The sequence below is a fragment of the Gallus gallus genome, chromosome 9, assembly GCF_016699485.2.
Source record: "Gallus gallus isolate bGalGal1 chromosome 9, bGalGal1.mat.broiler.GRCg7b, whole genome shotgun sequence".
NCBI classification, from domain to species: domain Eukaryota; kingdom Metazoa; phylum Chordata; class Aves; order Galliformes; family Phasianidae; genus Gallus; species Gallus gallus.
This window is the reverse complement of record NC_052540.1, coordinates 2,839,042-2,853,037: the sequence shown is the minus strand read 5'-3', so window position 1 is coordinate 2,853,037 and position 13,996 is coordinate 2,839,042. Positions and strand designations below refer to the sequence as shown.

The window sequence follows — 13,996 nt, the reverse complement described above, 5'->3', positions numbered from 1 at the left end:
GTTTAGGTGCGTCTTGCCTGGATTGTCTTTGTGTTTGGGTCTGCAGAGGCAGCCATGGATGCACTAGGATTTTGGTGAGACCAAAGTTTTGTAAGGCTTGTAGCCCAGTTTTGCATACCCAAGAGTTTTGGGTAGGCAAGGCAAGTATGTAATCGTGCAGGCACTTCACCAGGGCTTTTGAACAGTGAATGAGATTTAATTGTCAGAGAACTAAATTGCCTGTCAGAAAGTGATCGGTTCCAAGTCTGCTCTACATGCTTTTCCCGGATTTGTTAATCTCTCTGCCCTGGCTTCCGTGTCTGAAAAACAGGAATAAAAATGAAGAGTTGCCTCCTATTGTGTGATACAGGCCCTGTGATGGGAAAGTTGCAGTGTTGATAAATGCCATGCAAGACTCTAATTGGAAGTGAGAAGAATACTTCCCAGAGGCATAGTATTCTTACCAAGAAAATAACTGACCTACAAATGCTCTCCAGTACTGCTGGTTTGCAAGCAGGTAGGAAGGCTTTGACTATGCTTCCTGATAGTGTATTTTGGTTTATTTGTTTTTTTTTTTTTTTTTTTTTTTTTAATTGTTAATCACGAAGCATCTGAATTTAAATGGAGACTTTTCCCTACTGAAATTCAGATGTCTTTTGTTTATTTTTAAGAGCTTGTAATATGTATTGAATTGTAGCAATTTGACAGTACTAGATTCCAATCAGTCTTGATACTTCTCTCGCTAACAACTTGCTGGTATCTCAGCATTATAGACAGTGACTTTCACCCTCAGTTCCCTCTACGGAAGCAAGACCTGTGTGCATTTTAGAGGCAGGAAACAAAAACACCAAATCTTGATGGAGGTTATGTTGAGGTGTGAGATGAATCTTCAGTAAAGTACCCAAACACTGGAGAAAGCCTTGGGAGTTATATGTACACTCATGCACGTTGTATTTTCTCCTGCTGTCTGCTGCTTGGTTTGGGTCCCTGTCTGAGATGTTTTGTGCTCTGATTAAGGTCTCACAAATCCAAAAGAGGCGTTCAATTTTAAACATCCTATTATTGTTCTCTGGGGAGAAGGTAGTGTTTTCCACTCAGTGCAGTGTCTCTGTCCTTTTTGATGGCCTAACTCCCAGTAACATCTGCCTGAGATTCTAGAGTGAAAAGATAACCTACCTGTTTTGGTATACATTGTAAGCAACTCCCTGCTGCTGAGTTAGAAGTGATTTCTTCAGGCCTTAGAATTTGCTTATAATGTACTTATCTCAGTGTGCAAAATGTCTTCTAAATATTTTAAACAAGTGCTGCTGCCTCAGTTGTTATGCTGTTTGCTGTTGTTACAGGTCTTGAATAACTTCTTGCTTTCACTTGGTTTGTGTTCAGAAAAAGATTAACATGAGGAAACACTGATTTTGACAGCAACTGTCAGCAAATGATAATTGAAATTATGTAAAATTTCATGAAAGAATTGAATGCATGTATTCACCAGTCTTTTCTAGTTATTACTGTCATTTACAAATTTGAAGGTCATTCTCAACTACTTTGGGGCTCTTGACATTGTTATTGATGTGTTTATTTAGTGTTTGCAAGAACTTACAGCGTTATTTCAGCTGCTGTGGTGAAGTATTGTGGCCTTCTGATCTCCCACATTTTTATTAGGTCACTTCCAGTATGTCTTGCAAAAAAAAAAGATTGGTGGGCATTTTGCATATTCAACTACCTACTTATAGTGATGAACAGGAAAAAAAAAAAGTCTTAAAAGAATTTAAAAATGTTGCCAAAAAAGTATGAACATTTGTTTTGTTTTGTTTTAGGTAGATATTTTCTGTGTAGGTAAAATGATGCTCTAAGAACGCAGTGTATGTGACCCTTCTTATATCAAGAAGTCTGGCTCATGTTTGTAGCATTAACCTGTTCTAATCGAGATGCTTTCTTCCCTAAAAATATCTGCCTGGATGCACTCAAACATCAGCTTATAGTAAAGGGAGAAGTTTTTCTCAAGGAGGTTTTGAGTAAACACTTCTGCTTCTTGGGGAGCACTTCCTCCATATATTTTCTTGAAGTTTGGTTCTTAAGATCTGTTTAATTTCTAGTCCTTCTCTGACTGCAGAGAGTTTGATCAGGAGCTGTTAAGCATGTAACCTGGGGTTCCTTCTTTGCCACATGGGTGTTCTGCCTGTCCTATGTCCTCAGCTCACATCACCCTACTTTCAGCCACCCCGAAGGGGAAGAGGAGCCACACAGAATACACAGTGGCTTTGAGAAGCATTTCAAATTGTTTGAGAGCCTGTGAAACAAGAAAAGTTATTTATGTAACTAGCTATAAAATTAAGGTAATATTTTACAGACACCAAGTCTAAGTAATGGAGTAAGCAAAAATGGATCCTTTTCTCTCTTACCGTTTACTGCCTTCTTTTGGATAAACCAACCACTCGAAAACTACTGAGAAAAAATTATCCCAATACTGGAGACAAAGCACTTCACTTTAGAGCTGTCATTAGGAGGAAAGTGCAAACAGGCCTGCTAGCATGATGATTTCTGTTGTCTGGGCTTGTGCCTGCGTACTTGACTGCTGATGCCCACCTCTGAAAGTATGTCAAACTTGAAACTGAAATGCATGTTCTGAGAATTTTGTGACCAAGTTATATGTGGATCATATCTGGCTCAGGTTCCTCATAATTACTTTCAAATTTTTATTTGTTCAGATATAAGGAATGAATGTTTGCAGTCTAGTTGGCCAGCTCTCCAAAATAATTCCCGTAATTCTGTAGTAATTACAATTGCAGTAGTTATGTGTAGACAAGCACCAGACTCCAGCTGGATCAAACTAACGGTCTGTTTCACTCAGTCTTCTCTGGCAGTACCTAAAGGAGACACTTTTTTGGGAGAAACAAAAGCCTGACTGCTTTCTGCCATCCATTCTCTCCCAGCATTACATCTCTTACATAGGCACTGTTAGAGGGTAAAAACATCTGCCTAATCCTGCTGGGATACGTGCATGGATCTCATGGATATAATAGTCTCTAGTCTCTTTTGAACCTGCTACTGCTGCCACTGAGGCAGCAAGTTCCAGAAGTTCACTGGGTAAAGAAGTATTTTTATTTGTTTTAAATCAATGTTTAGACTTCCGTCAGCTGCACCCTGGTTTTGGTACAGTAGATAGCTGAACAGTTCCATATTCACCTTTTAGACTGTAGTTCATAATAAGTGCACTTAAGTTACAGCTCTGTGATTTGCATCTGCCTGTTCTGTACTAGTATGGCAGCTTGATTCCTGTTCTTAGTATTGCCCCAGCAGCTCTGCTGCATGTTTGAAGTATGATAAAGTATGATAGAGTAGTGTCACAGGACATCCTGAGCTGGAAGGGACCCCAAGAGTCGTTGAGTCCAACCGCTGGCTCCACACAGAGCACCCAAACACCAAACCTGAGGGCACTATCCAACTACTCCTTGAACTCTGGCAGCTCAGGGCTGTGCCCAGTGCCCTGGGTAGCCTGTTCCATGCCCACTGCCCTCTGGTGCAGAGCCTTTCCCTAACCAGCCCACCCCTCCCTTGACACAGCTCCATGCCGTTCCCTCAGGCCCTGTCGCTGTCACAGAGAGCAGAGCTCAGCGCCGAGTGCTGCCCTCCACTCCACGGGTGGAGCTGCAGCTGCCATGAGGCCTCCTCTCAGCTCCTCTGCTCTGGGCCGAACAGAGCATGGGATCTCAGAGTTCCTTGTTCCTAGAGCCTTCATAACCTTTGTTGCCCTCCATTGGAAGCTCTCTAATAGCTTCATATCCTTCCTATATGCACCCAAACCTGCCCCACACTGCAGAGCAGAGCAGGACGGTCCATTCCCTCGCCCACTGGCAGTGCTGGGCCTGGTGCTCCCCAGTACAGTCAGCACTTTTGGCTCCAGGACTCTGCTGGCTCCGATTTAACTTGCTGTCCTTCCTTAACCTTGAAATGACTGCCTGAAGTTTATAGCCCACATTTTTAGGTAGGGAGTTTATTAGAGCTTTCTGAATTTTCTAATTTCATATGCTAGCTTCTTGAGGCTTTAAATAGCCCTTACACCCTTACACACTGTTTATCCCATCTGCATGGGGGATATAGTTCCCAGAGGAAAAAAAAAAAAACATGAGGATCTTGAAATACAGTTTCAAACACCTCTGCAAGCTGGCATCCAAATGTTGTTACTGATATCATTTCTAAACCTTGCCGAGACAGGAGGGACAGTATCACAGTTAGCAACAGTGACTGCAGTTGGGGAGGAGCAACGAAACCATCTCAGAGATTGGTTGCTGAAGTGCCTTATAATTCTGCACTTGAGGGTGGGACCAGATTTCCTTATCCTCTGGTACAAAACAGTAGCACTCCAAAGCATGCAAAAACATTGAAAAGTGTAGGGTTAAATGAGGGAACTGAGAACAGATTTCAATGTCAATTAATCCCTGTCAGGACATACTATTCCATTACTTTTACATTCTTGCTAAAACATTACTGATTTCCTTTTGTATTTTTGCTTTAGAAAGATGATGATATGTGCCCATCAGGAGCCCAGATGTTTCCTAAAAGTATCAGGATGATTTTTATTTTAGTATCTTTGTAGTTATACGTCACTTTTCAGGATTCACCTACAGTTTCTTGACATTTCTGCAGAATGTGAATTCTTCTTTTTTCCCCTTTTTCAGGACTTTCGTATATGTTTCTCACACATTTGTATTTTGACTGCAAAATTGAACCTAAAAGTACTACTGTGGTTCAAACTGTGATTATAACCAATTATTTTTTTCCCCAGGCAACAGAATGCACTGCCTTTTCTCTTGTGGATTTCAGTTTCATTGTTGGATTCTTTGATGTCTGATTAATTGTCAACTTTAACAGAAGCTTTCCCTGCTTCTGAAAAATGTGTAATACTTTTCAGTAGAACCTTAGTATCTGCTAGTAGTTAACTTTTCTAACTGCCAACTTCCACAAGATTTGTAGGAAATTGACTTACATTAACTTTTCAATAGATAAAGGGTCTGAGAGGGAAGAATATTCACCTTCCAAGTGAAATACAAATTCCTTGTGTAAGAATTTGAACTAGTAATCCCATAGTTTGTTTATGGCTGAACTTTGCTATCAGCAAGATGCAGTGTTTCTAGTATGTATCGTATGACAACGAGAATGCTTTAAATCAAAAGTTATTTGATGTATTCTCTTCTTATGATAGATTTCTTGTCTTCCCAACTGTTGCTTCTCTTCACCGAGTTTAAGATTTTGTTCAGGAAGTTGTGAGCAATGGCAATGAGCAAATTGTGTTAGGTTTGGCCCTGGCTTACGTTTTACTGAATGTGATCCCACTCTTCTTTTAAGCATTGGAAATAAGCACTTTGCAATAGTTCTGTATTACATTCTATAGTAATAGGTGGCAGCCACCCCAAAGGAGAGGATGCTGTATTTGCATAATGTACTTTTGTGGTTGGCTTGATCAATGGGAAGTAGTAAACAAGATTTCTGTTGGTGTCTTGAGACAGTGTGGTAATTGAGTGACAAGTGTATGTCTGACTCAACCAAAATGAGTTCTCATAGCAAGCATGTAAGTCTGAAAATTGAAACCTGATTGCCCCATAATCCAGTGTTCCTTGCTTCTCTCACTTCCAGTCTCACAGCTGAAACCAATACCCCCCACTTCTAATTTGAAACTTGTTAGTAGGGTGTGCAGGGTTCAGTCTATAGCCTGAGGCCTGAGCAGCCAACAGGAGCCAGGCAGAAGGATGGATGGTGTCAGAGGGTGCATCAGCAAGCTTTCTGCATTGATTAGCAGAGCATTAAACTACATTAAATGGGGGGAGGGAATGGAATTATGAGTGACAGAGAAGAACCAAGGAACACTATCACTTTAGTATGCAGCAGGGGCAAAACTCAAATTTGTTGTGGAGGAATTTAGGAGAGCTCTCCAGGAAGGCAACACAGCTGATAGTGCCTCTACACCAATGCATGTAGTGTAGGAAATAAGCAGGAGTTGGAAGCCATGCTGCAATTAGAAAGCTATGACATGTCCTGGAAACATGGTAGGAATGCTATGCTGTCCTAGCAACATGGTAGGAAGAATCAAACGACTGAATACTATGATCAAGGGTTACAAGCTGTTTGAAAGGAAGAGGCGGGGCAGGATGAGCAGGATAACTGCTCTCTGTATTAAGAAGTGGACAGATTGCAAACGGCTGTCTCTGAGAAATAGCAATGGTCAAGTTGAGAGCTCATGGATTGAAATTAGGGACCAGATCAATAAAGGACTTCTGGTGGTCAGACTCTACTATAGGCTGCCTGATCAAGGGAATCCTGCTTGCTTCATCTGCAAGAAGCATTGCGCTCACAGGCTTTCATCCTGACCATGCATTTCAGCCACCTGGATATCTTCTGAGAAAGCAACATGGCTGGCTGCAAGCAGTCCAGGAGACAGAGTTGTTGAGGTTAACTTCCTGCTCCACACTTTCTGATAAATATGAAGGGAAAATTGGCTTCAACAGACATGGAGAATGCCGAGGTACTCTATGAGTTTCTTGCCTTGTTCTTCACAGGCAGTCAGCCTTCCCATGCTGCTCAAGTCCCTGAGCCTCTAGGCATAGATCAGGGTCGCAAAATCTCTCCCACTGGAAGAGCAGAGCAAGTCTGATACAGCCTCATGAGGCTGAATGTGTAAAAGTCTATGAGGCCTGATGACTTGCACCCCAAAGTCCTGAAGGAACAGGCTGTTGTTTGCCAAGCAACTCTCCATCTTATTTGAAAAGTTGTGGCTGTCAGGTGAAGTCTATGGTGACTGGAAAAAAATATAGGCTCATAGAATCATTGAAGTTGGAAAAGGCCACTGAGGTTGTCTAGTGCAACCATCAACCCATCACCACCGTGGCCACTTAACTATGTCCCTCAGTGCCACATCTACAGATTTCTTGAAAATCTCCACCACCTCCCTGGGCGATCTGTTCCAGTGCCTCACCCCTTTTTCTGAGAAAATTCTTTTACCTAAAAATCAACGTGAACCTCCCCTGGTACAACTTGAGGCCATTAGCTCTTGCCCTATTGCTGTTAAGTGGGAAAAGAGACCGACCCCCACATCACTACAACCTCCTTTCAGGAAGTTGTAGAGGGCAGTAAGGTCTCCCCTGAGCATCCTCTTCTCCAAACTGATCAGTCCCTGGAGGTGTTCAAGGCCAGGTTGGATGGGGCCCTGGGTGGCCTGATCTGATGGCTATCAACACTGTCCATGGCAGGGTGGGTGGAACTCGGTGATATTTAAGGTCCCTTTTAACCCATGCCTTTCTGTGATCCTGTGACCCAGCCTCTGGGTTTTCACAAAACTTTGCTACATTACAGCTCAGGGGAAATAACTTGCTGGAAAATCTGTCTGCATTTTAATAATATGTCGTAAGTTCAATCACTAGAAAATATTTTAAAATACTGAGCTTCAAAGAAAATTACTACTATAAACTAGCGAAAAGGTCTCCTACTTCAGGGAGTTAAGATACTCTTGGTATCTGGAAGGGCATGACATTTTTCCCTTGTTTGATTGTATAGGCTATATTAAATATGACCTCAGTGTTTAAGGTTGCTCAAGCTGTAAGAGTTCAAAAGATTTCAAATAAGATTTTTTTTTTCAATTTATTTTGTTAAGCCTTTTCAATAATGGTAAATAGTCATTCTTTTAAAGAACAAATAGTAAAAGGTTGAATAATCCACCTACATATGAGCCTGTATTTCATTACAAAGAGTTCATCGAAGAAATGTAGCTAATGGTTGTTGAAAAACATTTAAGTAAAATCATTGGTGTGTATGTAAAAAAACAACTTTAAGCCCAGTAAAAATGTATATACGTATGAAACATTGATTATTTAGTTGATATATGAGGAATCCAAGTTTTCAGTTGCGGGTTTAAAACAGTACACTGTTAGGGAAGAGATATGATTAAATATCATACAATTCAACATTTTGTCTTATTACTTTGCAGAATAAATAAATATACATTTCAGTGAGACATCACAGTTCACATTTAAGTAATAATAATGCAGTTAGCTTTCTCTTCAACTCATTGAAAACATGAAACAAATAGGACAAACGATGAGTAACTCAAGAGCCAAAGAAGAGTTTGATCTTCACATCCAAAGATGTATAGGTTTTCAAACCACCTGTGTACACGTGGGAACAGTGGTGGAATGAAGTACTCTGTCCTTGCTGCCCTGAAGAGGATGGGAAGAAAGAACATCTGGTGGTCCACTGAGCATTCTGCACTGCATGTGGGGACCACCTGTGCACTGTGCGCTCTCAACTGAGTCATTAAAGAATTACTGTTAATAATACTAATATCTTACAATCTTGTTAGTCTTACTAGCAATAGTTTAAATTATGTAGGATTTCTAGTGTATTGGGAAAAGAGGAAAAGAGGCACAAAAATGCCCACAAGGAAAAAAAAACCCTAAAAATAAGGAACAAGTGACTGTGACCTGCTGTTTCATTAAGTGATTCACCTTCTTTTGAATGGTTAAAATTTTCCACTGAGAAATAGTTTTTCCAAAAGTACTGTGGTTGTTTGAATTGCAGGAAGCTGTTAGTATCAGAAAGAAAACCCAGAAGTTAAAGTTTGGCAACTTAATAGATGATTTTATTTCTTCTGTGTCAAAAACACAAATCAAAACAAAATGAGTATTCTCATTTGGGTGCTTAAACTATTGATTCATAACAAAGACGAGGACTTTAAATCTCTTTGAGATTGTGCAGAGGAAAACAAAAAAATCAGAGCTCTGCATTGCTTGTGTACTCTCACGTTCATGAAAACTACATTACTTTTCCAAAGTTCTCCAACAGTTGGTTAAAGTAATAGTGATATAATTTGAAGATACAAACTTTGGTTAAACCAGTATCGTTTTTACAGAAACCTGTAGTGGGAATTTGGTTTCTGTGTTGTAGACCTGCGAAGCCCAGAAGAGAGAGAATCCTTTGCAGGATTGTAGCCCAGGTGGACCCTCTGTTGAGCTCCAGAGTGCTCAGAAAGACATTTTTTTTTCTTATATTTTCATTTCCGAGTGTTTTCTTTCCTTCAGAACTTTCAAAAGGATGAAAATAGGCTATTTTATTTTATGAAGCTGTGTTTTAAAGTGATGTGGTGATGGTCCGTGGTGTGGTAAGAGCAATATACGCAGTACTGAATGAGGTGGCTGGCTCCTGCTCTGACTGCTGTGTGTATGTCAGGGTTAATCCAGTACATTTGCATTCATTTGTTAGTTTTACCTCCTTTACAGTGTATTATACTGGACCAGGCTGTAGCTAAGATTGATACACCTAAGATTGATGGTAACTGCCACGCCTATAGTTTCCCACTTCTCATATTCAGTCAGCCTGTTTTTTCAGAGGTATCTTGTAGGTAGGTTTCTGATAGTAGTTTTCCAGAGGAGATGGGCTAAGGCAAAGGAAATTGTCCTGTACTGTCATGGACACAAATATATACAATGCAGTGGTGGAGAGGGGCAGAGAAAATCATCTGAAGTCATCTGTACTCTGGAAAATTCAGCAGATATGCAGCCATAACTCAGTATGGATGTTAAAGATGCAGTAAAGTGCAGAATGAATCCCTCTCAACCCGTGTTACGGTGGAAAACTGAAGAAGGGATAACAAAGTCAGCACTGTGTTGGATGATGCTTTCTGTGTGATTAAGGCTTTTGCTATTACTGTACCAATATTAGGATTTCTTTTGTCTTCTTTTTGTGTTTGCTTGATGTTGCCTCTGACTTATTTGTGGATTAGAAGGGGAAGAGCTTTATTTTACTATTATGACTTAAAACTGTTAGAGCAGATAAATGTGTGAGGATGCAAGAGCAGTGCCAAATGCACAGTGCACAAAGGATAAATACAAGCTTGCTTTCTTCTGCTGTTGTATGGATTCCCTTATGAGATGCTCCAGGAAGGACAGTAAGGGCAAATGGCTGAGCAGTGTTAGTGTTCAGGACCCAGCATGTAAGGCCCTGGTGATTCCTGTGACTGGGTGCTGTTTTTTGATTCTGTTTCTCCAAGGAAAGAGCACTTACTGTATTGACAGTTACTTATTTGTGTTGAATTTTTCTACCTATTTCCTTATTTTAAGAGTACGTTGTCTCGTTAAAGGCTGGTGAGCTTGAAAGAGTATAAGCTTGTTCAAAATCCAAATAGGACATAAGACTCTGCTCTGTACAGACAGGACAGATGTTCTGCCAAAATTTCTTGACCTTCACACTCTCCAGGTATGTTTCTACATTAAAGTTGGATTTGGCAACACTTTCATCAGTCACTTTTAAATTGATCTATGTAGAAGTGTCACCATTTCAGCTCATTTCCAGATGTGCTATAGTCTGGTATCCAGAGACAAGTGCACAGCTGGTGGCTTTCTGGTAACAGTGCTCTTTGCACTATAGCTCATCCTTCTGCAGGCAGCTAGTTTCTAGATCCTGGAAAGAAGAACCATTTATTTCCGTCCCCTGGATGTCTTCTGTTGCAGTAAATACCAACAACAAGGAGCAGGCTGACCTTTGGGCAATTATAAATCAGTTTCACTGTTCAAACACAGTTTTTCTTTCCCTTCCTTTCATACAGGTTGATAAAGTGTGTGGACAGCCCAAACAGCAAGAAGGGAACCTGTCATCAGGCCATATAGTGCCACTGAAGGAAGCAACTGAAGCCCAGACGCTTGTGTTGGCCCATGCTAGTCTGAACAATAAAAGAAGGTAACCCTAAGCAACAGTTAAATTCAGATAAACTCTCTGCCTCACAATTTGTGTTGGTTCCTTGTCCCGTAGTGTTTAAGCCAGAGACAGTTCTGTCATCCTCTCGATGCATACTCCACTATTGCTGTCTCTGATAGTTAGACAAATGTGTATGTGGTATTGAATTGCAGATCTCTCCAAACAAAAACAAACCCCAAAAAAGCACCAGGCCAGACTTGATGTCACTACATAGCACTAAGATGCTCTTATTTCCAGAAACTTTTAATGAAAATGGTGAAAGCTTTTCCCTCACAAAGTCTGAGTTTTTTCCACGGATGAGTCTATGTTACTTCAAATGCAATTGCTCGGGACCCAGAGGATGTAAGCTTATCTCAGGGCAGAGATGAGAAGGGAAAATGGGTGGAAAGGAAAGATTTATTACTGTGACACAAAGTCAGTGATTTCACAGGGCAGAAAGAGCAAGTTCTCCCTTCTTACTGGTGCCGGCAGTAAGATTCCTTGCAATCTGCCTGGTTTGTTACATAACAGAGGAAGAGCAGAACTACTTGTGTTTAGGATTTTGTGCCCATTTTGGCTTCTGTTCTTTGGCTGCATGCCATCTGAGTAACTAGAATGCTGAATTATTGCCACTGGCCCCAGTCCTGGCATGAGCGTCCGTGGTTTTCTGATCTTTCTTTCACTTCCCCTTGCATAGCTCCTGGATTAGCTTTCTGTAAATGTGTAGGTGGGGGAAGGATGTCTTTGCAATACATTAACGTTACATGAGTAGATATCAGAGCCAACTGACCATAAAATCACAATGATGTATTTCTGGCTAACATGCTGTTTTCAGTAACAACAATGTAAATCTAGAACAACGACAGCAAAGTGAGTGGAATTGTTCTGGGCATAAGCATCTAAATAAGAGCAGTGCCTAATCTTCCCAGGGAGCCTGTGTGTGTCTCTGTATGTTGATAACAGCAATATTAACATTTATATAGCCTGGGTTCTGGTGTCCATGTTGTGAAGATGACATTTTTATCTGTTTTTATTTTAATTGTCACCTAAGATTATGAGAATGAGAAAAAAATGCATAGGTAGGGGACAGCAGCAAGCAAAGGATTTTTTTGAGTGATAGCAGTATTTTTATCCTCGTGTAATTTAAAACTGAAAATCAACATTTTGTGCTAGTGCTTGGAACTAGTCGGTTTTTTACTATGTACATAAAATATCAGAGAAAAGAGCATTAAGAAAATCAATAAGTTCACCAACAATAATCCACAGAATAGTGGTAGTACCATTAACAAAATATGTTTTTAAAACCACAGAATTCTAAGCCTGTCTTCTGTACAACTCATTGACTTCACTGGGACTTAAATCCTGGCAACAACAAAGGCAGAATTAACAGCCTCTTAAATAGTGACCTCTCACAGAAATGGGAATTGTTGTCTTTAGTAACATGACAGCAATTCTTTTGCACTTCAGGATCCCTTCTCTACCTCTGGGATTATTTGAATGTTCACTTTTTATAATGTAAGTGAAAAAGACTTTCTTTCCATTTAAGTGGAAAAGAAAATGTGTTTGAGCTATTCTCTACAGTTTAGACTTTCCCAGACTTGGTCTGTTGACTAAAAATTACATTACCCCAAACATCTAAAGTAAGGCCACCCTTACAGAATTAGGATTTAGTGTTACTGAAATATAGCATCAGTAAGTGTTGTGGACAGCTCATGCATCAAAAGTTAATGATGCAGCCATAATTAGTAAAAGGTGGAGAATGTTTTCCAGAACTTGTGATAAAACATATAGCATAAACTTTGTACATTGTTTCTGTGATTGTGAAACAATAAAAAAAACCACAGTGAATGGCTTCTGTTGTTTGCCATCTATCATTCAATCACATATAACAATAAAAAGTAATTTTAGGCAATAAAATGTCATAATGATGGGTAAAATCATTGCTGCAGTGGGCTGTACAAAAGGCACTTAGTGACAGGTAACTGCTGCAGGGGATCTAGGTTATGAGAGTAATTATGTGAATCTTTCCTGGTGCTGTTCCTTCTGGCAATTTAAAAAATCAGGAGCAATAATGTCAGCTGTCTGTCAGTTTAGATCCTATGTCACACTGGGATTCATCCTGACTGAGCCCCAGGCTCCTTGTCTGTGTTGTACACAGTCCTCCAAATGATCCTTGTTTCAAATGAGATACAGAGCATGACTCCTTCTTTATACAATAAGGAAAGAAGAAGAAAAGAAGAAAAGGAATGACTAAACACTCCCCAAGTAAACAAAAAAAAGAGATGGCTCACTCCCTTAATGCACTAGAATATTTTCAAGCTCAAAGAAGCAGTCAAGGAAGTGGCAAGTCTGTGGGATGTGCCCTTATAGATGCCCTTAAAAACCTAGTACCAGTTTATACTTGCATACGTACATTTGTTTCGAAAGTACTACGTCTTTGCTAAGCCAATTATAGAATCAAGCTAATTCTCCAAAGAGTCTGAGAACTTCTGATTTCACCTGTTTAGTGGAGCGAAAGTTTCTCAAGTGTTTGAAAGCTAGGCCTGTTGAGATGATTTCTCTTCGCTGAGCTGGGCTTTCTTCTGGCCCTATGTCTTTTAGGGTCTGGTCAGAGGAAGTTCCACTCCAGGGGATCACCCTCTGCTGTTCAGTGAAGCATGGTCCTGCATGCTTCCTGAATTTGTGCCGCAGCTGGATCTTCTTCTGGGGCTTTCTGCTCCTCTCACTGTCACATGGGTTCTTGTGAGATTTCTCATCTTTATTTTCCCCGACATCCCATTCCTATTTTTGGCTATGCATCACTAAGTATCAGGAGGAAAATAACGTTAAGAAGATGAAACTTGATAATTGCTGCATGATCTCCTAGCAAACGTTCTCCTCGATTAAGCTGAGAAGTATGCATTTTTTAAACCTTTTTTTTTCATTATGCAATAGCATTCAGTGATTAACTGAAGCCATCGGGATTGGTGCTGCTGTAATTTTTAATGTGGAGGTTACTATAACATATAGTAAAGATGACAAGAAAATTGAAACCATATGATGGTACGCAGAATGTACATGGCATGTACAGAATCTAGATCAGTAGATTGGAATGTTGTTGCTGAGTTCAGCACAACGTACTACACTGGTCAAGGTTCAGACTCCTGGAAAATGCCTTTTGGCATTTCTTCTGCGTGTAATATTTCCAGCCACTAAACAGAGACTGGATAGAGATCTTTCTGCAGAGTTCTGTTATGTTTGGGAAAAATACAACATGATATTAGGTCCCTAATTGAAGGAAGCAAGCTTTGAAATGATATTT

At 40.2% G+C, this 13,996-nt stretch overlaps 1 protein-coding gene across 7 annotated transcripts in view; it reads left to right on the top strand.

Moving 5' to 3' along the window:
* The window catches only part of GPC2 (glypican 2), a 419,550-nt gene that overhangs the window by 157,673 nt on the left and 247,881 nt on the right, over positions 1 to 13,996 (top strand). For all 7 annotated transcript variants that reach the window (XM_046898721.1, XM_046898720.1, XM_046898724.1 and 4 more), the window contains one exon: positions 10,568 to 10,698. In XM_046898721.1, coding sequence (XP_046754677.1) covers positions 10,568 to 10,698 — 131 coding nt within the window. The remainder of the gene's footprint in view (positions 1 to 10,567; positions 10,699 to 13,996) is intronic.